We start from the raw sequence: 24278 nt of genomic DNA, 5'->3' as shown, positions 1-24278 counted from the left end.
GAATGCGCTAATATATTATACAATGCAATGTCTGGGACTCACAGAGCTTATAATAAGCACTTTGAATGACCCATTTGCTGGCTTTTTTACATGTATATGCTGCTTGCGCTTGTTTGTGATTTCTTTGCTTTATCCTTTCTATACTATGGCTACACATAGAAGTTCTAGTATACATATACATTATTGCTATTGCAGTATATACCCAGTAGAAGTGGTCAGTGTAGGAGTAGGTCAACCAGTGCGGGAGTGGGATCTGCTGACCAGTAGGTTTTGTGTCTCAACAAACAAACCTATTAATACCACATGGGCCTGTTTACTCACACCCTGCTCTCATTTGGCCCTGCCCTCTGCCCAGGAGTGCACAGGATATATTCTAAAGGTACAGATGTCATTTTTTCCCTACATGAGTAACATTTCCTTGCTCTTGTTTTTCTCAATGACTCTATGATATACAATAGACTGTGATAACTGCTGTTAGTAACGATGAGGTAAATGTAAACATTAAGGACAGGGTCACACACTCAACTGTGGATAACTCCTGCCCTAGAAATTAGCTGTAGCCAGGTAGCAGGAATGCGGTGCAACTGTTTAGAGTTCCTGTTGTGTTTTCTCAGTCAGATTGTACAGAACCATATTGTAGCTTCGGAGTTTGACTGTGCAAAGTTTAACTTTTTCTTTGCATCACACAATAGAACAAGCTTAGATAGATTTGGCCAAGCATTTGCAGGCAGAATCATTGTATAGGGATAGTACACTATGTGTCAGAGTGTACTAGGATATATTTCTGATCCTTGAACACAAAGTATCCGCTTGTTTGGAACTGAAAGAAGTTTGATATGAAGACTGTTGCAAAGTCCACCCTCTTTACTGGCCATTGGATCACAAATTGGTCTGCTGAAGGCTAAACAAAGATTACCTGGTACATGTATACACCTGGTGTAGTGTGTAAGTAATCCCTGTACCAGTTCAACCATATCCTGAGTATCTATTTTGACTTAAGTGTCCACAAGCACAGCAAGTAATTTACCTGCTAGTACAAAGGTGCATGTACCTGGGACACTAGCCCAATGTGTGTCAATGTAATTTTTTATTAATGATGTCATTCAGTAGCAATGTAATATGTGTAATGTCTAAAGTTCTTCTGACACCTCATGATGTTCTGAATCATCAGTCTTTTATCCAGACAGCTCTGGTCAAGACAGGAAAGTAGACTATTTGATTATGTACAGCCCCAAACTATCTCTGTTATATTTATGTGTCATTTGACGAGTTACTCATATACTGGTATAACCTTTAACTAGATCGTGTATACGTGGATGCTTGTTCCAAAGTAACCATCTCCTAAAGCCAAGACAAACTGTCATCCTCCTTAGCCTCTCTCAGAAACATTTTGGTTATTCCTCTCTTGAAGGTTGTGCTAATATTGACCATCACAGCTTGATGAAGGAGGAAATGTGTGCCATGTTTACCCGGAGACCTTCATTACAGGACCTACAGCTCTGCAAAGAACTGTGGATTCTGTGCAACAGAATTGCAGATTACAAAATTTCCATGTTTGCCAGTCCTGAGTGCAGGAATAAGTGAATTATGTACGGAATTATGTACTTTTAGAGTACATAGCCCTCACTTAACCTTTTCAAACAGGCAGGCATTTGCAGAGGCAGAAGAAGTAGACAGTTTGTCCAAGGATCAAACAGTAACACCCCTGTGGTTTGTTTTCCAGGAAACATGGAGGGGAAAAGCCCCAAAGCCGGGAAGAAGGTGCTGTTGAAGAGCCACAGTTTGCCAGAGTCAAAGTTTGCAGCCAAAATAGCTGAGATGAGATCAGAGGATACGGAGGGAGGGTCTGATGCCGGCGGAGATGGGGTGGCGACAGGCGACGAACCGTCAACAGCAGAGGATAATGCTACAGAGGATGTTGATGTTGACAAGTTTTCAGTGTCGTTTGAGACGTATATGGAGGAGATGTCGCGATCACACCAGCGGATGTCGAGACTTAGCCGAAAGAAAGCTAAGTCGGGGAGGTCGAAAACTGTCAGCTCAGCTCAGCAGCAGAGTTACGCCTTGGGTCACCTAGAACAACTTATCAAGATTATGGAGCAGATTGCGGTTATCAAAGAGCAGAATGGTAAGCTGAAGAAAAGGATTTCCTTCCTTGAGGACATGAACCGTATGTATAAAATGAGAAGTGAGGTTCTGGCTCTAACCTGTCAGTGTGGGGCACGGCGGCCTAAACCATCTGTAAAGAAAATAAACATCCAGACTAAGCCAGAGGGCTCCAACGTTTCCAAGTCCAAACAGTCTGATCCACAGACGTCCTCCAACACAGAGGAGAATAAACTGTTAGCAAGAGAAGAGAAGAGGGCCAGAGAAGATGGGCCGACCAGACGGAAGTTGGGCTATATCAGAAATGCCAAGAAGAGGGAGAGAAGCAAGTCTGTTGGTGTTGTACTAGATCGGGAGGCATTTCGTGAGCTGAGGTTGGGGGAAATGGGAATGAAGGGCCTGAAAGAGCGATGGGACAAGCTAAAGGGAGCTGTCCAGAACAGAAGGTCTGTTTTTGTACCCGACAAGAGTAGCGACAAAGGTGAGAGTGAGAGTGAGCATGAAAAGCAGTTAGACAATAGACGACGGGTCTCTAGGCCAGAGAAGATTAGACAACGCGAGAGTCCGTCCGGAGAGGTTTCCGATACAAAGTCTGTGGACAGTGGATGTGCACATCTGTCTGATGATGCCTCTGCACATGGCACTGCGGAACGGCATAGGCAACTACTGTCTGTAAACAACACCTCGGTGACAGTACACACCGATCCTCTGCGTAAGAAGAAGTTTGAGTTGAACAAGGCTGCTAGTCCAGTGCAGGTGCAGGAAGCAAAGCCCTCCGAATCTGGTGAGAATACTGTCTCCACTCCAGAAAGGAGGCGTAAACTTGGTCGTGTGTCCCTGCCTCAGCCCGAGGCAAGTGCCGAAGTCTTAGAAACATTGACCATGTCTTCTGCAACTGGGGGCCAAGACTACCCTGATGGTGATGGCAGTGCAGGTGGAGATCTAAGAGAAGACGTCAGGCAAAGGAAGACATCCCCCTGGGGTAAGGTGCGAAGTGCACTGCTTCAGAGAAAGGAAAGCATCAAGAGACGGCAGCGAAAGGAGGGTGCAGAGGGAGGTAATACCCCCGACACCCCAAAAGATGGAAGATCAAGGTCTGTGTTAATGAGGCGAAGGGACTTAAAAGTACGTCAGGCTAGGTCTCGTTCTATGTACAACCCTGGAGACCGGTGGCACAGTGAAACTCCAAGTCCTGGAAAGTTCAGAAAAACCTACTCTAAAGATGATATTGAACTTGATGGTAAAAAACATGACACTTCACCTGTCATTTTACCACAAGAGAAAACTCCAGCTAAGGGGAATATTCGCAAAAGCAAAGGTGACTTTCAAGATAGAGACCAGTCCAAAACTCAAGAAGCAGTGAAGGAATCATTAAAAAACAAGGAAGATGGTGCAACATCTAAGGAAGCCACGGAGGACTCTGCAAAAGCACTAACAGAAAATGACAAATTGAGTCCAGGTATGTCAGAGGAGTTCAGCAGGAAGATGCAACAATGGGAAGAAAGGTGGCAGAAACCAGAGGGGACAGATACAAAAGGTAAGCTTGTGTTCAAGAACTTTTCAGCTGTACATATATTTTGGGATGATAAATTAATTATACTTGATTTGTATTATTATCAAACTTATGATTCAGGAGAACTGGAAAAATATATACTGTGATATCTAAAGTTCTGTATCGGGAAATGAAAGATGTTTGATATTATTACCTCTTTTGTTTGTGCTTCTTGAACTTTAAGGAAGTGTGTTGGAGACATAACATTCCGAAAACCTTAGTCAAATTTTTCTAGGCACACAAAACTGTTTCCTCAAAGGGGAAGTGCTAAGGAAAGTGGGAGGGTGCCCTAATATTTACATAGACAAGCACGTCATGGCTAGGCCAACTGCTGTATGTGGTTAGCAGGTTTACAAGTGTGCGGTGGACAATAACAACTTGTCAGCACTCAGAGAGCACAAGCCTCTGCCAAGATTGCATACTTTCTTTCCTTCATAATCACATACACTGTATTTACCATGTAGCAGAAAAGCGCTCTCTTTTAGATCATTGTTAAACTGCAGAAATATTTCGATGGGTTACAGTTAAACTGCAAAAATACTTTTTTCACAAGTTCTTGTACAGTACAATGTTATGAATAGAAAATATAGGTATCAGTAGGATCCAGAAATGAGATGCAGAAAGCAGATATTTCCTGAAACTTTCCCTAGCCACAGCCCTAGTGAAGCTAAACTGCACTGGCAACTATATCAAAAATTCATTATTCTACTTGGAGGTCAACTCAAGAAGAAGATTAAGTCCTGTGTAATGAAATGGTGGTGAAAGGAAGGCTGGTGAAAGGAAAACATTTGCCTAACTGTGTGTGTTTCAACACTTGGTAAGATGTGTGGCATTGGGCCACAAGATTCCAAGGTGGTGACTTCAACTGGTGAGAGGAAATGACCTAGTGGTGAACCAAACTCTTGCAACCGGCGAGACATATGCACCAGACACATGCACGATCTGAGAAATCTGGCATCCTCCGTTATCATAATATTTACCACTTGACATAACAGTTAGCTTCTCATGTATCTACAGAGGCTTCCTTAGCTTTGAATAGGGATCATTGGGTGATCTAGCTGGGTTATAAAGCTAACTCTTCTCAAAAATTTAGAATTTACATGTATATTCATGCAATTTTCAAATTATTGTTTCTTTAACACTTTGAATTGGCTGGCATTTTCTTGTCAAAAGCAGCAAAATATTATGGAGTTTCAAAAGTTTTAGGGGCCAGATGTTTTATGATAAGTTGTTGATATGCTTACACAGCAATGTATGAGTGTATGATTATTTCTTTTGAAAAATATTGTCAACATTCATTCATTCCTACATGTAGTTGCCCTTTGTGCCTTGCCTGTCAAAAGTTCACTGACTTTGAAGCTCAGTTTTCTGTGCATGAAAGCCCCAGACATACATGTAGAGACAGACGTGAAAGTTTTGTAGACAGAAATAGTCTTACACAAGTGTGAAATATGTGACTACAAGCCCTGTTTGGACCAGACAGCTGCCCAGTGGCAGACTCAGACTAACTGCTTGGTTTCTATACCCTTGATGCTAAACAGCATTTTAGTAAAAGATTTCACAAAAATTCTTTATTTGTCACTGAGCAGAGTCCAATTTCTTTGAATGCTGAATGGACCTAAATTCCGACAGTAAATGATCAAACATTGTTTGCTAGTATAATGTAGATTTTTTCCTATTTAGGAAAGAAGATAAGAAATTGCATGGAAAAAGATACTACGAATTTCTAGCAAATGTGTATATTTGACCCTGATATTAGGGAATTAAGGCTAAATTTTATTTCTCAGAGAGAACAACAAGCACTATAGTACAAGTGAGAAAGTATGTATACTATGTATACAGTTTTAAGGTGTTGTGTTCAGATTTACACATGATGTTTCTTTAGGCCTTCCTTTTGTCAACATTGGATAGAGTCACATGATTATCCAAGCTGGTGTTCTAGCATGTGGGTGGCAGAAAACAAAATCAAAGGATTCCAGCTATGTAGTGTTGAAATTACCAAGGAAACTCCCTCTTGGTCAGGTCTGGGCCTCCCAACTCCCCAGGAAACCAGGTATGTACGACCTGTGCTGTTATTTTGTCTCCCCAGAAGGCTGGCAATCCCTGAAAGGGTCCAAGTATTTCGAGCAGGAATTCAGACCTGAAACTCGAGATTTCGGAAGGTTAACAAAGATCAAGGCAAAAATGGCAGGAACCGAAAACTGTTGGCAACCTGGAAAGGAGTTTAGGCACCCTGACACGCTAATCAAAATAGACCTGCATGCATGCGGTTATTGAGACATCAGGTCCCCAGTGTGACGATGATGTGAATATTTGTGCTTCTGTCTTGTTAGCAGAAAAAGGTGAGCACCAACAGGTTTTGATGGACTTGTTTGGAAAGAGTTATATTTTCCAAAAAGGATATTGATTACAATTGTGATAACTTCTGACTCAGATGAGACAGCATAGTTGGTTTTCAGCATGCAGGAAAATTCATTACCTCCAAGGTCACATTGACAGTAATACGTCTCAGCAGACTTGGCCTGGGAATAAATCACATTCTCCCTCATGTGTTCAGAATGTCAGCCATGATCTTGCATGTTTCACTTCTGTTGATTTTTTGAGAGTTGGCAACAGACCGACCAATTTTGGCAGCCTGAAATCCATCTAAGTATTACTATTAGCTGCACTGTAACAGGTCTAGACCCCACAGCCAATATTTATATAACAACATTTGTGAATGAAAATGTACAGTATGTATTCATTTGACTGCTGTGGTAGTTCAGTCTTACACCAATATGGAAGGAAAATGCTCACTAACAGAACAGAAATTGAGTTTTAAACTACCAAGCCTGTTGCTTCACTCAGTCTACAAAAAAATTAACCCAGTAAGGAATCCTTTTTTGTCGGGCCCAAAAAAAGAGCAGGAAAGGTTTCTGTCTTAGTTTTCTGATTGATAGTTACTGACTTGCACAGCCATCAGCTGCCAAGTGCAACTGCACAGAGCCAGACTGTGGTGACCTCTGTTGACAAGGTCGGATGACTGTGTGTCAGCAGCTGATGTACTGCCTCATTAGAGACAGGAGCGAGATGTCTCCTGGGGGAGACATGAACTTCATTGTAGTCCATTCCTGGTGAGAGATGGCACCCATTCCAGGGCCTCACACACTAGAACTGTAAACTGTATTAAGTGAAATGGTCAGGAAGTAGGTTTTTCCATAGTGTCAGTGCTCTTTGATGTCACACCTGGATAGCCTGAGGCCTTGGGTACAGTATGTCAGTCAGTGTCTTCTCAATACATTTGAACTGATAAGTCTTTTCCAGGCTGTTTCTGGCTGGCTAGTGATCACTAGAAACCCAGGGCATCCTTCGAATAAGTGCCCTACTCACCTTTGAATTTCAACTTCAAGAGATTTAGGAGCTTGTTTCAGAAAAATAGAGGTACAATGTAGTCACGATTCTAATTTCTCTGATTTTTTCTTCTAATGCTGCCCTAGGGGAAAAATGGTGAGTAATTAATGGAGAATTTTCAATAATTGGAAAATAATGGATGATGAAGGCCTATAGAGAGATGACCCCAGGTAACTTGATAACAGGAAGTGTGTCTCCAACAGTAAACCACTTATAAAAGTTTTCTATTTATTTCATAGACAGATAAGGAGCTTTGTTTAAGGGTCAAGCTTTGTTTAAGAGTCAAACTACATTTAATATGTGTTAATGGCTTTTTTATACTTATATGTATATTTTTTTTTCACTCTGTGGCAGAGGTTTGTATTCATGGAGTTCCTTCCTACTTAGCATATTTCCAAGTGAACAATGAATGGTTCCTTGTTGAAACTTTGCCATGGGTTCCATCTGCAGATGTACATCACAGTCAACACATGTCACATTCCGTCACAGCCTCCTTTCCAACCAGGCCTCACAATGGTTGATTCTGCTTTGCCACCTTCTAGAGTTTAGGTCAGGCACACAAAGAGCACTTCTTAATTGGCATCTATTTCTCCCCTATATAAGAAGCGGACTGTTGCTACTTTGTCCCAGTCTAGTGTGGCCCTGCACAGTGTAGCAGCACTACCATGTCTCTCCGTTGTTTATCTTGTCTGTGTCCAGATGCGAGCAGCACCGTTTCACCCCCGCAGCAGGCCAACGATAGCGGCACCGTAGTCCAGAGGGCAGACACGCCGCCGTCCAACCTTCATGTCACGCCCGATAACAACGCCATCACCAAGGACGTAACCACTCAGCAAGGGAACACTGAGACAGGAGGTAAGTTATAGGTGGTGTCACAGATTCACTGAATTGTTCTTATCATAGTGGGACATCTTACCTGAACAGGGTTGAGGCATAGAAAAACAGACAGTGTGTAACAGTAGTTTTGGTTTCTTGTCATGTCGTAGTGAGAGATCTTGAAAAATGGCTTTAACGTTTAAGTGAAACAAGATGAGAATCTATAAAAAATATACAATACTGCTGGCAGCAAGTTTTATCGTCAACATTTGCCTGGAATTCACATGTTAGTCATAACCTCAGCAGATGTTTATCATCTTGGAGATTCCAGAGCTTGGAGACACTTTGAAGGAAAGTAGAACGCAACCATGAAAACATTACCCTTAAAACCTATTCTTGGTGTAATCAATGCCAGTACAAGGTACTGAAACCATGGCGATATGGTTTCTTAATCTTATTATGTATGATGGTGATAAGAAGTTGGGCGGAGGCCTTAGAGGGGAAGTGTGTGACAGATATTGGCATGTTGCCATCCTGGGTTCAGGAGGCACCCTGGCAGACACATCAAACATTCCTCCTGCCCTAACAGTACTGCTCTGTTATGGATCACAATGTCTGGAAACATCTAAGTTCACAGGAATGATCATGACAGGTGTAGAGTAAGCAAGTCTGCAGGTTTGTCGTTGCTCATCGTACTCCTGCCATGACCTCAGTGTTTTCTACACACAGACGTGAAGGATTTCCTTTCCTTGCGTACTCTGACAGTGTTGAGGGACAGGCTGGTATCTGGCAAGTTGGTGATATGGAGAGATGAATTTGTCAGGATCCCTGAGGCTGAACTGTCGCCCTGTGTTCTATCTATCACCATTACAGCCCCACATACAATGTATAGTACTTTATCCTTATGAAATTGGTATTATGTAATACTATCTCCGCCTATGGGTTCCTTGAAAAGAAACAAGTCGTTTTTCGTCCCATTATTGTCATGTTTTTATTTTTTAGAGAGCGAATGTGTGAGCCCTGGTACTAGACATACAAATAGGATGGCACCCAGGCTAGTCCCACCAAGCCCTGACAATTAACTCTAAGCCTTATCACTGCCACCTAATCCTGTAACCAATACACATTTAGTGCTAAAAGGTTTTTAACAGGGAGGAGGTTAAAGCCATCTATTGAAGTGATCTAAAGGTTCCATCGCACAATACACATAGTTGTTGGGAGAGCAGGCCCTTTAAATCTCATGATGTCACACATATGAACCAATGGTGGCCCATTCCTGGTCAGTCACGTGTTCCCGTATCCAGGAGACGAAGGCAGACACCCTGCTGTAGACACTCGGCTTGGCGGTTTGGGCGCATGTGCCTTTGTCCCCGAAACTGGTGATGCCTTGGATGGTCATTCTGCCGCTACTGTCTTTACATGCCAGGGGGCCACCACTGTCACCCTAGAAATGAGACAAAAAATGTCATATAAGTTGCTATCAATGAATAGAAAAGAAAAAAATATATATCTTTTGACAAATATTTTAAATGATACACACAACAAATAGTAGTAGTAGCTACTCTGGGGAGCTTACAAGACACACTCTGTCTCTTCATCAACCTAGTAAAGATCTCATCTTGGAGTTCTCTTGTCACATGACTTCATGTTGATTACCACGTGACAAGAGACATTTCTAGAAGTTATGCTTTTGTAAAGACAACGGTGTAACAACAGCTCACCACACAGGTGTCAATGCCACCCTCTTCATACCCTGCACACATCTGTTCTGGCTGGATGTCGTAGTCAGGCAGTTTTGTGTTGCATTTCATGTTGGACACCACGGGAAGCACTATCTCCTGCAGGATGGGAGACTGGAGGTCTCCGGTTTGGAATTCTGTAGGGAAGAAAATTGTCTATTATTAAGAGATACATTGAAAAGAAACAGCAACACAAGAAACACACACATTGTATAACTCATACCATCCACACAGTACAATCTAATGCGAAAAAGATTCCGTCAATCTTTTCTGTGTTGAGTGGAAATGTAGATTTGGTTGAAGTAGTGCAGTTGTTATTACCTTCAAAGGCCAGTGGTTTGGTGTAGCCCCAGCCAACAGCAGTGCAGATTGTATTATGTTCAACTTTCTCTCCTCCCTCTGGTAGGCAGATAGGGGAGACCCAGTCGTTCATGTCAGCGGGCTGTGACAACCGGATCAGCGCAATGTCGTTGGTGACCCTGTCGTAGGCAAAGTCCTCGTGAACGATGATGTCCTGTACTGTGATGTGCTGCTCGCGTCCCTCGTCTTCGTACAAGTTGTGCTCGCCGAGAATGGCCACCCAACCAGTCTGCGGTTTGCTAAGGCTGGGAGGGGGAAAATGGATAGTAGTGAAACAGCAAACCTCATTGCTGAAAAACATTACATCTTATAAGATGTAATGTTTTTCAGCAATGTTGGATGTTCTAAGCAAATGGGGAGTTATTTCTTAACACATTTTGGAGGTTAAGGAGACAACTGCATGTTGAGGATAGAAAATACGTGTCGACCCAGAAAACATGGCCATTGCACATCACCTCAGTGGTAATGGATAACTGATACTTACGGTCTGAAACAGTTAGCTGCAGTGAGCACCAGGTTGGGAGCGATGAGAGAACCGCCACACAGGTTAAAGTTGGGCAGGGGGTAGAGCGGGTGTTGGAAGGATACTGCCCAGGGCTGGCTGCCGGGGACCACCTCGTGTCCGCCCACAATCCGGTTCTGATATACTCTAGACTGGACAGCCGGGATGCCACATTGGATGGCTGGAAAATACCAAGGACAGGACTGTTGTAAGCTGTATCTTGTCCTATTAGATGGCTGTTGAGTACCACGGACAGGGTGCTCATCATAGTTTTTAATGCCTGTACATGATGCCAGAAAGGACACAAACTTTCCAATGATGACTCGTACTGGGCAACTTGGTGGCTGACTTTGGTAACATAGTTACATGTTTTGCTGCACGACTTTATGGCGGTGACAGGTCAGAGCAGGTATGAACTTACCGTCAGTCTGTCCCAGTTGGGAGACACACGGCGTCGCCAGGGATCCAGGCCGGTTGCAGACTAGCAGGTCCGGGTCAAAGTGCAGCCCGGCCGGACAGGACATGTGGAAGGGTCGATGTCCCGGGGAGCACTGGTAAAACCGGCCGCAGTCATCAGGGTCAGGGTGCAGGCCATGGCCTCCGGCACAGCTCCAGATGGGTGGGACTGAAGGATAGAATTACGGGTTTTATATTTTATATCTGTTTGTCCACTTCGAAATTGTAGAAAACATTGCCACGGTTGTAGTGGGCAACAGACGTAGATGGCTCAGCCACATAAGCAGGATGTAAGGCGAAGGACCGCTTTGATATCTACTAGAATGAAAAATTTCCTGACTGTTCGAAATTACCTGTATAAAGTGAATAATGATCTGCATAAACATTGCAGCCCAGGTATAAATTGTGCGCCAAATAACAAGAAATATCACATTTCACCTTGTTTGGGACAAGATGATAAACTGGGATTATAATTATACACCATTATTCCTCGCTTTATTTGATCAAGACTTGTGATTAAATAGCAGCTGCAGATTGCAACTCATCTATTCTGAATACCTCTCACCCAGTGTCAACAACTTCAAAGTATATTTTAGTGCATGAAAATGATGCCATGACAACCATGGCATCAGTTGATGTCATCATGGAAACATACAAACAAGAACAAAAAGAAACTGGGAACACCATTTTTGTTTCTTTTCATTTGCTGTGATTATAAGATGCACTTTAGAGGTGTTATAGCTTCATGTACATGCAGCAGTTTGAATACATCTTGATACCATCGGACATTTCTACCTTTGTAACACCATGTTTAAGTTATGATACTTTAGATCCCTCCACTTTTGACATGAGCACGTAGATCCTGCTATAGGTTTTTGTGACAAAGCATTTGCGAGAGCAGATTTCCTGTCTGTCGTAGCAAACTAAAAAAGATGGATCTACAATGGATTGTTGTATGCTTGATTTTGTGGGATATTCTTTAAACCATGGATAGAGTTTCAACACATACACAAGTAGCTCAAGTAGTGAGTTGAAGTTAGCTCTGCCATGATTTGTTTTCAAGCTTTGTAAAAAGCTCTCCTTAGTTTGCTGGCTTTTCATAACTACCACTGAATAGGAACTGTCTTGTAAGGAGTTGAATATACTTACCTCTTGGGGCAGGCTTGGCACTGCACAAGGACGCGAAGATGGAGACAGAGACCAGGAACACTGTCGCTAGTTTGATTGACATTTCGGCTGCACAACAATGTCGAAAACTTTGGAACTACAATCTGTCACAAGTTTTAAAAGTGCGTTTCCGCAATAAGAAGTTGATTGCAGTGATCTCTGTACGGGATATTTGGATCTGGAGGACTTGGTGGAAGTTAGTAGAAGAGTGTGCAGTTGTTCACAGCTCAGGTGCCTGGTCTAACCTGTCTGCTTATCGGCATGCCTTTTATACCTGGCACTATGTACACAGTACCTAGGAATGCAGTTCTACCCTCATGCAATCAACATTTTTCCTCAAATATTTATCATCTTCTTTAGCGGTAGTTTTAACCATTATCATCACATTTATCTCTAATAAATTTCCTTTTGCACATAAAGAACATGAGTGGGGTATTCAAAGTGCATGTAAGTAATCTTAATATCTCAAGACTTGGCCATTGGCAGTACTAATAGATGGGGACTATAGGGGGCCACTGTTACAATGACTGTTTGTGAGGAAAATTCTTTAAAAACCCACTCTATCCTATACAGACGTCATGCACGCCACACTTCGTTTGTACATCTTGTCAGGTGAAATTGAAAATAATTCCCCTCACACGGTAACAGCTGGGTGCATTTACACCAAATAACTTGTCCCTGACTACTAACACATAAGCACTGATTGCCTTATCACTGCTACCTTAGAACACTAGATTTGAGGACATGCAGTCTGGAATTGAGACCCAAAATAAACTGACCCAAAATAAACTGGGGTGTGCTCCCTAAAACCCCATGACAGATTAAGGTTGGCAAGGTGACATGTCAGCTATGTCTGGGTCAGAGCACATTTTCACCTCTGCAGATACGAAGATGATGTGAAGTCTTAATCCACAGCCTCCTTCAGACAGCCATATTCAGACAGTATAAGGCCTAGGACCTTATCAAAATATCTTGTCAGGTTTAAACTTAAGAAAGAGAGGGGTGCAAACATTGTGAAGTCTGTATCATGTGCAAAGTGTCACCTTGTTAGAGGGNACATGAGTGGGGTATTCAAAGTGCATGTAAGTAATCTTAATATCTCAGGACTTGGCCATTGGCAGTACTATTAATAGATAATAGATGGGGACTATAGGGGGCCACTGTTACAATGACTGTTTGTGAGGAAAATTCTTTAAAAACCCACTCTATCCCATGCAGACGTCATGCACGCCACACTTCGCTTGTACATCTTGTCAGGTGAAATTGAAAATAACTTCCCCTCACACGGTAATAGCTGGGTGCATTTACACCAAATAACTTGTCCCTGACTACTAACTCATAAGCACTGATTGCCTTATCACTGCTACCTTAGAACACTAGATTTGAGGACGTGCAGCCTGGAATTGAGAACCAAAATAAACTGACCCAAAATAAACTGGGGTGTGCTCCCTAAAACCCCATGACAGATTAAGGTTGGCAAGGTGACATGTCAGCTATGTCTGGGTCAGAGCACATTTTCACCTCTGCAGATACGAAGATGATGTGAAGTCTTAATCCACAGCCTCCTTCAGACAGCCATATTCAGACAGTATAAGGCCTAGGACCTTATCAAAATATCTTGTCAGGTTTAAACTTAAGAAAGAGAGGGGTGCAAACATTGTGAAGTCTGTATCATGTGCAAAGTGTCACCTTGTTAGAGGGAGAGGGGATGCCAGTGTGAACATATTTGTTAGCCCGAAATCACTGTAAAGCGTTATTGAATAATTTTCAGTATCGTGTAGTCAAGTGATGTTTAGCCCAAAATTCATGATGGAGCTTCTGTTGTCCACAGACTAGTTTAGCCAGATACCCATGAATGCAAAAGACAAACCCAATGATGTAATTTCCAAAGCTGTACACAAGAACAACTTCATTTACAGTTTAGAGTTGCTGTCTTCCTTCATTTACTCTTAAGTGTCCTTAATTTTCCGTAAAGCTTGATCTCCACCACCCCCACATGCAGAGCTGTATTGGATCTTACAGAATCCACCCCTTATAGACCCTCGTACATCCCATATCAGATCTTACAGAATCCACCCCTTGTAGACCCTCGTACCTGCTTTACTGTATCTTACACGTCCATGATTGTTTTTCTCTAGAAGCCACTCCAGGAGACAGCAGCACGTCCACCTCTGCCACCACCACCCCCAGCACCACCCCCCACGGCTCCATCAGGGACTACATGATGAACATGGACGACATGAAGAAGAGCTTCGGCAGCTCTTACGCCAAAAAAACTGCAAGACTGGGAAAGGAAGAGGTGGGAAGAATTGAATTCGTGATGTCTTCTTGAGGGAAGAAAGTTGGGAAGTGATCACAGAGGGGAATAACAAAAATAGTCTTGTTAGATTTAGAGGGGAATGTAGAGAGTCATACATTGAGAAGGAATGGTCTAGTTTTGTATAACATAGTTACCAGGAAAAATTGTTTAAACTGTTGACCTGGAATGTGATTGCTCTTTTTGCTTGTATGTATCATTATCTCACATTCTTCATGTTAATATGACAGCCCTGTTTAACATTGCTTTTATTTTAAATAATCAACCTGTGTTTTTCTCTTAACTTTGTTCAACTATCAGGCTGACAAACGTGTCCCCAGCAGCAAGTCCAGAGTTGGTCAGGAAACAGAAGAAGGAACGAACGAAAGAAGAGAAGGAAAGAGCCAAGCTGGAGAAGGAAAGGTTGAAATTTGAGAAAGAGAAGATGAAGATTGAGAAGGAGAGAGAGAAAGAGAAGCAGAGAATTGAACGAGAGAAGGAAAAGGAATTACAGAAAATGGAAAGAGAACTGCAGAAAATTGGAAGAGAGAAGGAGAGGACAAGGTTCGAGAGACTGTTTCGTTCTGAGAAGACCACCAAGTGGCAGTTTATTCACCCAAGGCAGCAGAGTGTTCCAAACACTTCCAACCTTCCAGATGTTTCCCTTGGCTTGACCTCCAGAGGGGAATGTTCATCTGATACAACAGCCAGCAGTCCTGAAATATCACAGCTTAGAAGAGGGAGTGATGACAGCACTGGGAAAAGCTCACCCAAGATCCATTGGAGGCGACTAAGAGATGCAGTTTTGCGAAGGGAATATAAGTCAAAAAAGATGTCACCGGGTTCGCTAGGACTGGAGTCATGCCAGCCAATACCATTGGATCTTACATCTGTGTACAATACTCCAGGTTCACCTCAAGTTGGTCAAAGGACCCATAGGTACATGTCTGTTTCCTGTTCATTATATATTATTCCGCAAGTTCACAGTTCTGGAATGCTACTTCCAACAATTGTATTCAAATTTGAGTTCTATGTTGGACCATTCAGCTGCATTCTTTCTTTAGGCAAACATCCAATACAATATAGTCAAAACAATTGGTACCTACAGATTTACATTAATGTTTAGAAGGGATGAAGATAGCTTCAAAATTTAGAACAATCACATTCAGAACATATAGCCCTACTATATAACATTAAATATAGACAGTGTAGTAAAGCATTTGTGTACTTGACATTAGTGTTTCTCCCCCTGCCCAGTTTTAGTGATGATGACCAGGGTGTGGATGTGCATGAGAGGCTGTCCCGAGCCCTGCAGCACAACATGGAGCTGTGCACGGAGCTGCGCAGGAAGAACCAGCAGCTAGAGGGCGCTCGACGTGACATGGAGAATCTGCACGGCAGACTCAAGATCATGAGAGAGGAACACAGCATGCAACTAGGTAGGTCTGCTGCTGCTGCTGCTATATATGTATATGCAGACCAAGTATAGAAAGACATTTCACTTTGTCTTTCATTTCACTTTATTGGCAGAGTGACTAGGCTAGTGGACACAAAAGGTCCCAGTTCAATCTATGGTATTCCTGGGTTTGATCCATGCAAGGTGTCAAGTAGGTACCTGACTTTGGTTGGGGAGGTAAAAGGCGGTGAAGAGAGGGATGGGCCTTCCAATACCATGCCCTAGTCACTCATTTAGGAACACACTTATTTGAGATGTAAACATACCAGTATACAAAGAGATTGTTGATCACCTGAAAAATAAGAACATTTCTCTGACTAATATATATACATGTGTACATGTTTGTGTGTGCCAGAACACTACAGGAAGGCCCTGCAAAACAGCAGCCTGGGAGGGCCTATCTCAGGACCAACCCTGAATGAGTCCTGCCTTCAGTCAGCCATTACTGACCTCAAGATCCACCTAGAACAGCTGGAGCTGTACACTGAGAGGCTACAGACAGAGAAGGGTGTGCTAGAGGTATGTGTGCATGTTTTTTTTTATTTCAACATAGGAGGCAGGAAGTAATGAAGAAAGTAGTGGGGCAGTGTAATGCCTCAAGTACCAACAAGGTCTTTCTCACTGCAAGTCGCTTTCATTTGTTCCTGAAAACTATTCTGCAAACCACACATACATGTACATGTACACACACACACACACTAACACCTTACAGTGGATCCTGTTACAGTGGCACTCCTACCATGTTGAGTATGAACTGCAATTTGACTGCCTGTTTTGCCCTCCCCTAGGCCAGCATGCTGCAGAATGAGGCCCAGTACCAGCAGGCCACAGCCATGCTGCAGGAGGAGATCCAGAGCCTGCGACAACAGAACCTCAGCCTGGCCTCCGACAAAATCAAACAAGGCGGAGCCGTGGCCTCGGACATCCTGCTGCAGCTGAAGGGTGCGGAGGACCTGGAGAAGGTGCATGAGTTTGTCCTGGAGCTGCAGACCAAGGTGAGCACACAGTCACTCCTGTATGCAGTGCTCAGTAGCATTACCAACCACAGAGCTGCATGTACATATATTTGATGGCTGACACATCTTTGCTGCAGTGTGTATTTCTCATATCAATCTTCATTGGAAAGTATGTTTCTCCTAGTTGTCCTTAGTTGCAGTATTGTCACTTTTTCACTTCAGTTAGTTTTCTTTGTTTATTGAAGAAGAACAGGTCATACTTGTGTATCTACACTTTGAAGATGTACCATGCATAGAATTGAGATAACACATTCAAAAAGTGTAGTTTTAGCTGTCCTTCCTCATGTTTCAAGCACAATGAAAATTCACTTATCCTATTAAGATTTGAGACTATTCCATGTGAACCTGAAAGTCTTGCTTTGAGTACTGTTGGTCTAGTCTGTAGTGTTGGTCTAATGACGAGTCCATCTCTCCCAGCTTGACCAGATGCAGCTGGCCCTGCTGCACCGTGACAAGGTCATCAGTCAGATGGAGTGGCGGCTGGTGCAGCGGGAGGCGGCGCTGGCCATCCTGCGGGCGGAGAGAGACCGGCAGAACGTGGAGCTCAGCTTCCTGAGGAAGGCCCACCGCGCAGGACAGATCAAACGGTGTGCCAGCTATGCCGGCCTGGAGTTCCCACTCAGTGTAAGTCATGCATTACTTCCATCCTATTATTTCTGGGATGAAAAATGGGATCAAAGTATTGTTTCTGGTCACATTAATTGATTGTTTGTGTGTTTGTGTGAAGTCCTCAATGGGACCTGACGAATCAGTCCACGGAAGTATTGTTTTTGGTCACATTAATTGATAATTTGTGTGTTTGTGTCGAGTCCTCAATGGGACCTGAGGAATCATATCTTTAATTCCAGCCTGTAAGTTAGAAAAGTGATGTTACATCCTGAGAAACAATTAAATACGTAAGGTTTGAGTTGTACAGTAACAACTTTTGTTTTTCCCTATACAGGTTGAGAACATAAAGCCCTCAACATCATCATGTCACCCCAGCGCCAGTTTGGAGGGTAATTATACTTCCAAAAATAAAAGCACTCAGACTTATGATAGCCTGGAAGGAGGGAATGTGTTTGGCTCTGAGAAGAGCCAGTCGACTCTGGGTAGTCTTGGAGGAGGGAGTGACTCCAGTTGTGAGAAGGGCTACTTCAGTTCAACCTCTACTCCCAGCCCTGACTTCACTAGAGGTTACCACCTTTCACCCATAGGTGACCCATACCTTTCAACACGACTTAATCTTCTCCACTAAGTTTAGTTCTTTTCATTTCAGTCTTGCTTGGCTTTCTTTTGCTTTCATTCTTCTTTTGTTCGGTGACCACATTTTGTTTTTATGTTTTATTGGTCTTGTGTTTTTGCTTTGCTTTGTGTGTGCCTTTGTGCTGTCGCTCCCTGTAATGCACGTATTGTTGAAAAATATGTCATTGTGATTATACTTCTGTAAATCACATACTTTTCCCCAGCATCACATGGCTGCTTGTTGACCTTGACACCTCACTCTTTCCCCACCCCCCTCCCCACATTCCTGTCCCCTCTAGTGATAGAGCAGTCTGCACACAACCCAGCCCTCCCTGGTGATATGGGTATGAACTGAGAGGTACATGTTCTATGACATGCAGTAGGAACTGGTACAATGTACTTCATGTAGACATGAGATGCTTGTTTGATGGTTGGTGTGATCGCTTTGCCACATAGTCACTGCCAAGGTGTTTTGAAGTTGTATTATTGTAGTGAGTTGTCCTGAATTTATTAGGTGTGTCAGAGTCTGTGTACATTTGTACCTGCATGAATGCTAGTAATAGGAATGAATTTTGCAATGCATGATCTGAGACTGTCCGCTACAGTGTGTGTGTCATTCTTAGTTATATGTATACAGTACATGTATTTTGTATCCCGTGGAAAGGGCCAATGTCGCCAAATGGTTGCATTTCTGTTTAGTCCTCTCTTGCTTGTAACATCATTTCTGAGTTCTGAAATGTTGCTAAAATCCCTGATCACATCAAGAGTATATTGTTGGAAACTGGAACGGCTAATGCTTTGGTTTCTCCCCCAGGTAAAGACTCTGTGTTCTCGGTCGATGGGACAGCCACTAGCACCTTGGACTCCACTTACACCTCAAGCACCGTGGATACAGCCTACACTGCTACCACCCTGGATTCCACTTACACCTCCACCACAGTAGATACAACCTACACCTCCAGCACAACCACAACTCTCACTGAAGGCAGCACTTTGGAAAGACATGCAGTGGTAAGTCCTGTATCTGTAACAGTGCAAAATTTCCTGACTACCATGATAGCTTTCTTGTTGTCCATTTCTTCTGTTTTGCTCTTAATATTTGAGATAATAGGTCAAACCATTTGGTAGCCTTCAGCTACTAGTATTTCTATTGCTGCATTTCTAAAAATCTTGTTATAGAAACAGCGATAAGAATACAAAACTTGTACAAACTCTTGATAATCATGCCACCCTTTTCTTTGCCCCGACCTACAAGGTTCCTGATCGAGAATTTGAACCACCCTGTACAACAACAGCAGCAGATGACAATATTCCATCATCATCATCACTGGACACAAGTCTGTTGTCAGAAATCCTAGCAGCTATTCCCACTGAGCAGAAATCTTCATTATTAAAACAAACATCACCATCAGTTGGATTAACAATGGATCCATCCCAAGTGGGTGATAGCAATGGTAACACAGAATCAATCTTGGATTCTAAAGATACTGGTAAGGAGTTGACATCAGACAGATCATGTGAAACCACATCAGCAGCAGAGGACAGTCTTCTGTCAGCCATCAAGCTCATTGAGAAAACACAGGAGATGCTGTCCATCGACCAGGAACACAGTACGGAGATCACAGAGCCTCACACTCCACCAGTGGTCACAGTGGAGACAAAGTTCAGCACCTTCACACGCACCAGTCCGGCCAGCGAAAGCGCAGCTGCTACCAAACATTCAGAAACTGACCCAAGTTCACCAGACAACCTCAAAGGAAGGCTTCAAATGGACAGAGGAGCATCAAGTGGAGTAGGAGATGGACATGAAGTGTTGAATAGTGAAATGTTTCCTTCAGTTTTGGATACAGAAGCAGGAGGGGATGGAAGTGACCATGCCAGGTCAAGCATGAGCTCGCAGGATTCAGACCTTGCCACTGATTTCTCCCATCTCTCTTCTAAGCACTTTCTTGGACCTCAGGGACTGAGCCACAGTGACAAACAGGAGGAGGATGGTGACAGCCCTGTCATGCGTCCATCTGAAACAGCACAGGAGGAATCAAAGAAACAACTTCATTCTGAGGCTGGTAGTTCATTAGAAGGAAGGGAGACATCTTCTGATGAGTTGAGTTCCTCAGGTGAACACTCGGTAGGCACCGTTATAGAACAGAATCTTCACATCTCAGAAGATTCTGATAGCGGTGATACCACAGGACAGCCTGGGGACACTACACCACCTGCTGATGATACAACTCAAACTACTGACTCCCGGAAAGAGTCCTCTGATGTTCCCAGTACCACGGCTGCAGATGCTGAAGGTGTAGAGAAAACAGCTGGGATTTGTTGCAAATTAGATGATAAAAGTCAAAACACTTCCCCGAAAGAGAATGAAAGCTGCTTTGCGACGCCTCCTAGAGGTTCTGTAAAGCCTTACAGCACAGTTGTCATGAAACCAGAGTTCCCCAAGTTCAACTCACCAACTTTCAAGGTCACCCCTGTAGTGTTGCATTCTGAGCCCAAATCAGTCACAGAGCAGACCCTGTCCCCAACAAACGAATCCTCCCTTCCTGCTTCTTTAACCAATGAAAAGGAACAGACTGGTACGGACAAAAGTCAGTCTGCTGTAGGAGAGGACAAAGACCCAACGTTTGAAGAAATAATTCAAGAGTTTACTGAGTACAACATGGCCATGATGGACGAGAAAAAAGAGGAGATTAACAACAAAGATGAAAAAGAGAATTCAACACCAGAAAGTCTGAGACAAGACATGGAACAGGACACAACTCGCAAGATGATGAGTGAAACACTTACAGAGGTCAAACCTGAAAGTCAAGAAAAAGTCGCCCCTAGCAAGAAAAAGGTAAAGATGGAAGTGAAGGTAACAGATGATGGTAAGGGAAGTGTGGCTCCTTCTGTGCCCTTTATCAGGGTGTATGTACGGGAGAACACTGAATCTGACCAGGTCAAGGCGCCGTTTGGACCAGCCTTTGTGCCTAAGGCTGACAACGGCAGAGGAAATGGCAAGAGAAAGGCAGAAAAGTCTGTAGCAAAAAGTGAAGTGCAAGGAGAGCCGACCAAGAAGGTTAGCACACGGGAGCCCAAGAGGAAAGTTGGACAGTCTGGTTCAAACAAGATACGGCTGCTTCAGAGGCAGCTGTCAGAATCAGCAGTCCTGTCAGGGGCTCAGAGTGATTCTGCTATTGATTATGAGTGGAAGAACCGCAGAGGAACGTCGCTGAAAGAGAAGACACTGGCCAACCAGGGCCAGGTCAAGAACCTCAGTATGGCCTTTAGTAGTGGAAACTTGATCCAAGAGAAAAAGAAGGGGCAGACCAAGTCAAGTGCCATGAGGCACACAGACAAAGTAACCGAGAACATCCGGCTGTTTCAGACAAAGAACGACCCTTCCCCAGGCTCCAGGCAGAGAAAGGTGGAGTTTTCTCCCTTTGTACGAAGTATCTCGGAAAGCGAGCAGTGCATTAGCCAACAAAATGGAGAGAAAGGGGACCACGAGAAAGATCGATCTTCAACGTTTCCGAGAAGAGAGGTCACCGCAAAAGCCACCAATAAAAAGCTCTCCCGGGTGATCCCAGAGGAAAGAAGTTCAGAGAGCAGTATTGACAGTATCGACAGCAGCAGTTCCAACCCAAGGCGGAATGGCCTAAAGGGTACAAGAGGACTGAGAAAAGGACTGTCGGCCTCAAAGGAACATCTGGCAAACATTGCCAGCGCGCTCAGTGGCATCGCCCAACAAACCATCCTCTCCTCAACAAAGAGGAAGAACTCTGGTCCAACATTGCATGCTGGGATGGAAGGAGCAAAGGCTGATGGGAACAACTCTGTTGCGGAAGCTGATGCACAGCGTAGGTTGAACCCGCGAGCGAAGAGAACTGTGCAGGAGGTTTCCCAGACTGTCGCTCGCCAGCATGCCTCCCACTCGCCACAACTCAGCAGGAGGTTTGACTCCTCCGCCGGCCCAAAAGCCTCCTCCATTGAACAAGCTCGCTGCATCGCTGAGGGGAAGGTCGACGTGGTGCCACTGTCCAGCAAAGAAGATGACAAAAAATTACATGGAAACAACATTGTCAGAGTGTCCAAGTGAGTCATCCTGTTTCATAATCCCAGGTCAAGCAATTTGAAATTTGTAGGATTGTGTTAATTTTGCTATCTGTTTGTTTGCTTGGCTGAAAATTTTTGGCTGAACTGAAAGTATATTGAAGTACACGTACATTGTATTAGTCTGCAGTCATGTCAATGAAGAAATTGTAAGAAACAATTCTGAAATCTGCTTTGTTTTTCTCTTCCAGATGCTGAAAAGATGGAAAACCCTTCCCTGAGGCAGCAGCAAGAGTCAAAAAGATGTAAAATTATTCTATAGTATTGACATAACTTTGCAATCATGGTGGAAAATTTTAGCGAATACTAGTCTACTACTTTGTCCCTTGATAACCAACCGCAGTATTATTAAGTCAAGTTGCCAACACTATGCCAGCAGCTGGTGCTACTTATATTGTATAGAAATTGAGTTAATACATAATTTATGTGTTGCTGTACACATGTACCGGTTTTCTTATAATTGTACTTCAATTATTCTCTTGTGTCTGTGCCTTTGTGTACCTCCCATAACAAATGGTTTGATTGTTACGTTTGTTGTCAGTATTCAACTTCTCTCAACTAAGCCCCAAGTTTTGTGCTGTAGTTTAAATGGCACCCTGCTTGTTTTATTTGTGAAATAAATATGTCTTGGTTGATACCAGAAGAAAGTAAAAGAGAAGGTTAAGATATTCAGCTAGGACATGTGTTGTAAATGACTTGGAACTGTATTTACCGGTATTGGTCTTATATTGGATACTTAACGTTATATCCTAAAAAAAGTGAAACAGTACAAAACTGTGACCACTTGGTTCCCATGAACAGATGAAAATATAAGCAAAGAGAGAATTATTGTCAACCTGTCTAGCTCATACATGTCTGGTTGCTACTGCAACAATAGTTACCTACAGTGTCATGTGAACTAAAACTTTCCATTTGGTGGTTACCTGCCATCTAATACATTGCACAGATGTTGAGGTCAGGGCAACTGGACAAGAATGGGCTAGAAGTCGGCAGAAAGCATATAAGCCATATACTTCAACAATAAGTGGAAAAAAAGATTATAATTGGACTTGTCTTTGAAGGAAAATAAGTTAATCATTTACACTTGAACATAGAAACTGATTTTAATAAACCCAGACCTGCAATATAATTTTGAACTTCATAGGTACAGTGTATTCTTTGTTTCTTGAACAATTGTAACATAGAGTGGCATGAGAAATGCATGTAGCAGTGAAAGAAGCGACCAGTGTGTATTGACTCTGTTCCCTCCCAAAATCATGTTTCATCTCATATTCTGGCTATTTAGCTGTTCTTCAGAAGCTTTATGTTTCTTTACTCAAATTTCTTTACATTTGTTTTGAATATACCATAAATCATTGATATAATTGTGCCAAGTTTAGTACATTTCTTTCAATATGTATAGTGTGTATAGACAGCTGCATTGAATAGTCTTTTTTTATTTGATAGACAAATGATGACATGTAGCAATTGAATCATAGCTTTTGGTTCATTGCCATTGTAAGTAGTATTTTTTTTCTCAGTCGTTGTAGACACATTGTATATTCAAGGAGTATGGACATGATGTCGCAAGGCGAAAATTTAAATCTTAGAAGATCCTTTATGTGCAAACTGACATTGTGAACGTGCCAAATGCAAAGAAAATACCATATTATGATTATTTCTTAGCATATCCTTGTGTCAATAAAATGTAGAGGCAATTACACTGGATTTCTGTCATGTCTTGGTTGGTTCAACTTCATGTTAACATTAATCATCAAAACCAGTCAGTACAGTTGAAATCAAAATAGCTTACGGAAAAGGGACCTTTTCTATAGGAAATAGGCAGAAAACCTTACAATCGAGTGAAGTTGGCATAAAAATCATCATGGATAAAAAGCGCCGTGTTGCGCCCAAAAATATTAGTGCAGTAGTACAATCGCCAACACAGTTGAGACTTGAGACCGATAGACCACCTGCACCTCGACTGTAAACACAATCAGCAGTTCAACCAATGAGAGCATGGCAATTTTCGGTTCGACCAATGAGAGGTTAATTGAGAGAAATGCAAATTCTGGCGACTCGCATGAACAGGTGGTAGGACCACGCCGCTGCAAGATGGCGAGA

The 24278-nt window shown here is 42.9% G+C and overlaps 3 protein-coding genes across 3 annotated transcripts; 2 read left to right on the top strand and 1 right to left on the bottom strand.

Moving 5' to 3' along the window:
- The first annotated feature begins 1728 nt into the window (after positions 1–1728).
- Positions 1729–8527, top strand: LOC109485448. Its single transcript, XM_019789054.1, has 4 exons — positions 1729–3163; positions 3386–3643; positions 7748–7903; positions 8409–8527. Exons 1-4 carry the CDS (start codon positions 1729–1731, stop codon positions 8525–8527), a joined length of 1968 nt encoding a protein of 655 aa, XP_019644613.1.
- On the top strand, positions 5492–23874 carry LOC109485492. The gene is made up of 12 exons (XM_019789162.1): positions 5492–5711; positions 7748–7903; positions 14227–14387; positions 14706–15323; positions 15642–15823; positions 16196–16359; positions 16629–16835; positions 17274–17480; positions 17800–17854; positions 18895–19091; positions 19336–22157; positions 22367–23874. The coding sequence occupies exons 4-12, from the start codon at positions 14830–14832 to the stop codon at positions 22371–22373; spliced, it is 4335 nt and encodes a 1444-aa protein (XP_019644721.1). The 5' UTR covers positions 5492–5711; positions 7748–7903; positions 14227–14387; positions 14706–14829; the 3' UTR covers positions 22374–23874.
- On the bottom strand, positions 8922–12309 carry LOC109485493 (plasma kallikrein-like). Its single transcript, XM_019789163.1, has 6 exons — positions 12071–12309; positions 10887–11090; positions 10448–10646; positions 9925–10208; positions 9586–9740; positions 8922–9308 (listed from the first exon to the last, which is right to left on the bottom strand). The coding sequence occupies exons 1-6, from the start codon at positions 12150–12152 to the stop codon at positions 9111–9113; spliced, it is 1122 nt and encodes a 373-aa protein (XP_019644722.1). The 5' UTR covers positions 12153–12309; the 3' UTR covers positions 8922–9110.
- Positions 23875–24278: the final 404 nt, after the last annotated feature.

This window comes from Branchiostoma belcheri, unplaced genomic scaffold (assembly GCF_001625305.1).
Source record: "Branchiostoma belcheri isolate BF01 breed outbred unplaced genomic scaffold, Haploidv18h27 scaffold76, whole genome shotgun sequence".
NCBI classification, from domain to species: Eukaryota; Metazoa; Chordata; class Leptocardii; order Amphioxiformes; family Branchiostomatidae; genus Branchiostoma; species Branchiostoma belcheri.
The sequence above is the reverse complement of the archived record's forward strand: the minus strand, read 5'-3'. Positions and strand labels throughout refer to the sequence as shown.

Excerpts from the sequence above, each read along its gene's own strand:
- LOC109485448 (XM_019789054.1), top strand. The coding sequence starts at position 1,729 with ATGGAGGGGAAAAGCCCCAAAGCCGGGAAGAAGGTGCTGTTGAAGAGC. Across the intron at positions 3,644-7,747 it reads AGAGGGGACAGATACAAAAG|ATGCGAGCAGCACCGTTTCA; the intron begins GTAAGCTTGTGT and ends GTCTGTGTCCAG. Across the intron at positions 7,904-8,408 it reads AGGGAACACTGAGACAGGAG|GAGGCACCCTGGCAGACACA; the intron begins GTAAGTTATAGG and ends TCCTGGGTTCAG.
- LOC109485493 (XM_019789163.1), bottom strand. The coding sequence starts at position 12,152 with ATGTCAATCAAACTAGCGACAGTGTTCCTGGTCTCTGTCTCCATCTTC. Across the intron at positions 10,209-10,447 it reads GCAGCTAACTGTTTCAGACC|CCTTAGCAAACCGCAGACTG; the intron begins GTAAGTATCAGT and ends TCCCCCTCCCAG. Across the intron at positions 9,741-9,924 it reads CAAACCACTGGCCTTTGAAG|AATTCCAAACCGGAGACCTC; the intron begins GTAATAACAACT and ends TCTTCCCTACAG.
- LOC109485492 (XM_019789162.1), top strand. The coding sequence starts at position 14,830 with ATGAAGATTGAGAAGGAGAGAGAGAAAGAGAAGCAGAGAATTGAACGA. Across the intron at positions 16,360-16,628 it reads CAGAGAAGGGTGTGCTAGAG|GCCAGCATGCTGCAGAATGA; the intron begins GTATGTGTGCAT and ends GCCCTCCCCTAG. Across the intron at positions 17,855-18,894 it reads CCCCAGCGCCAGTTTGGAGG|GTAAAGACTCTGTGTTCTCG; the intron begins GTAATTATACTT and ends TTTCTCCCCCAG.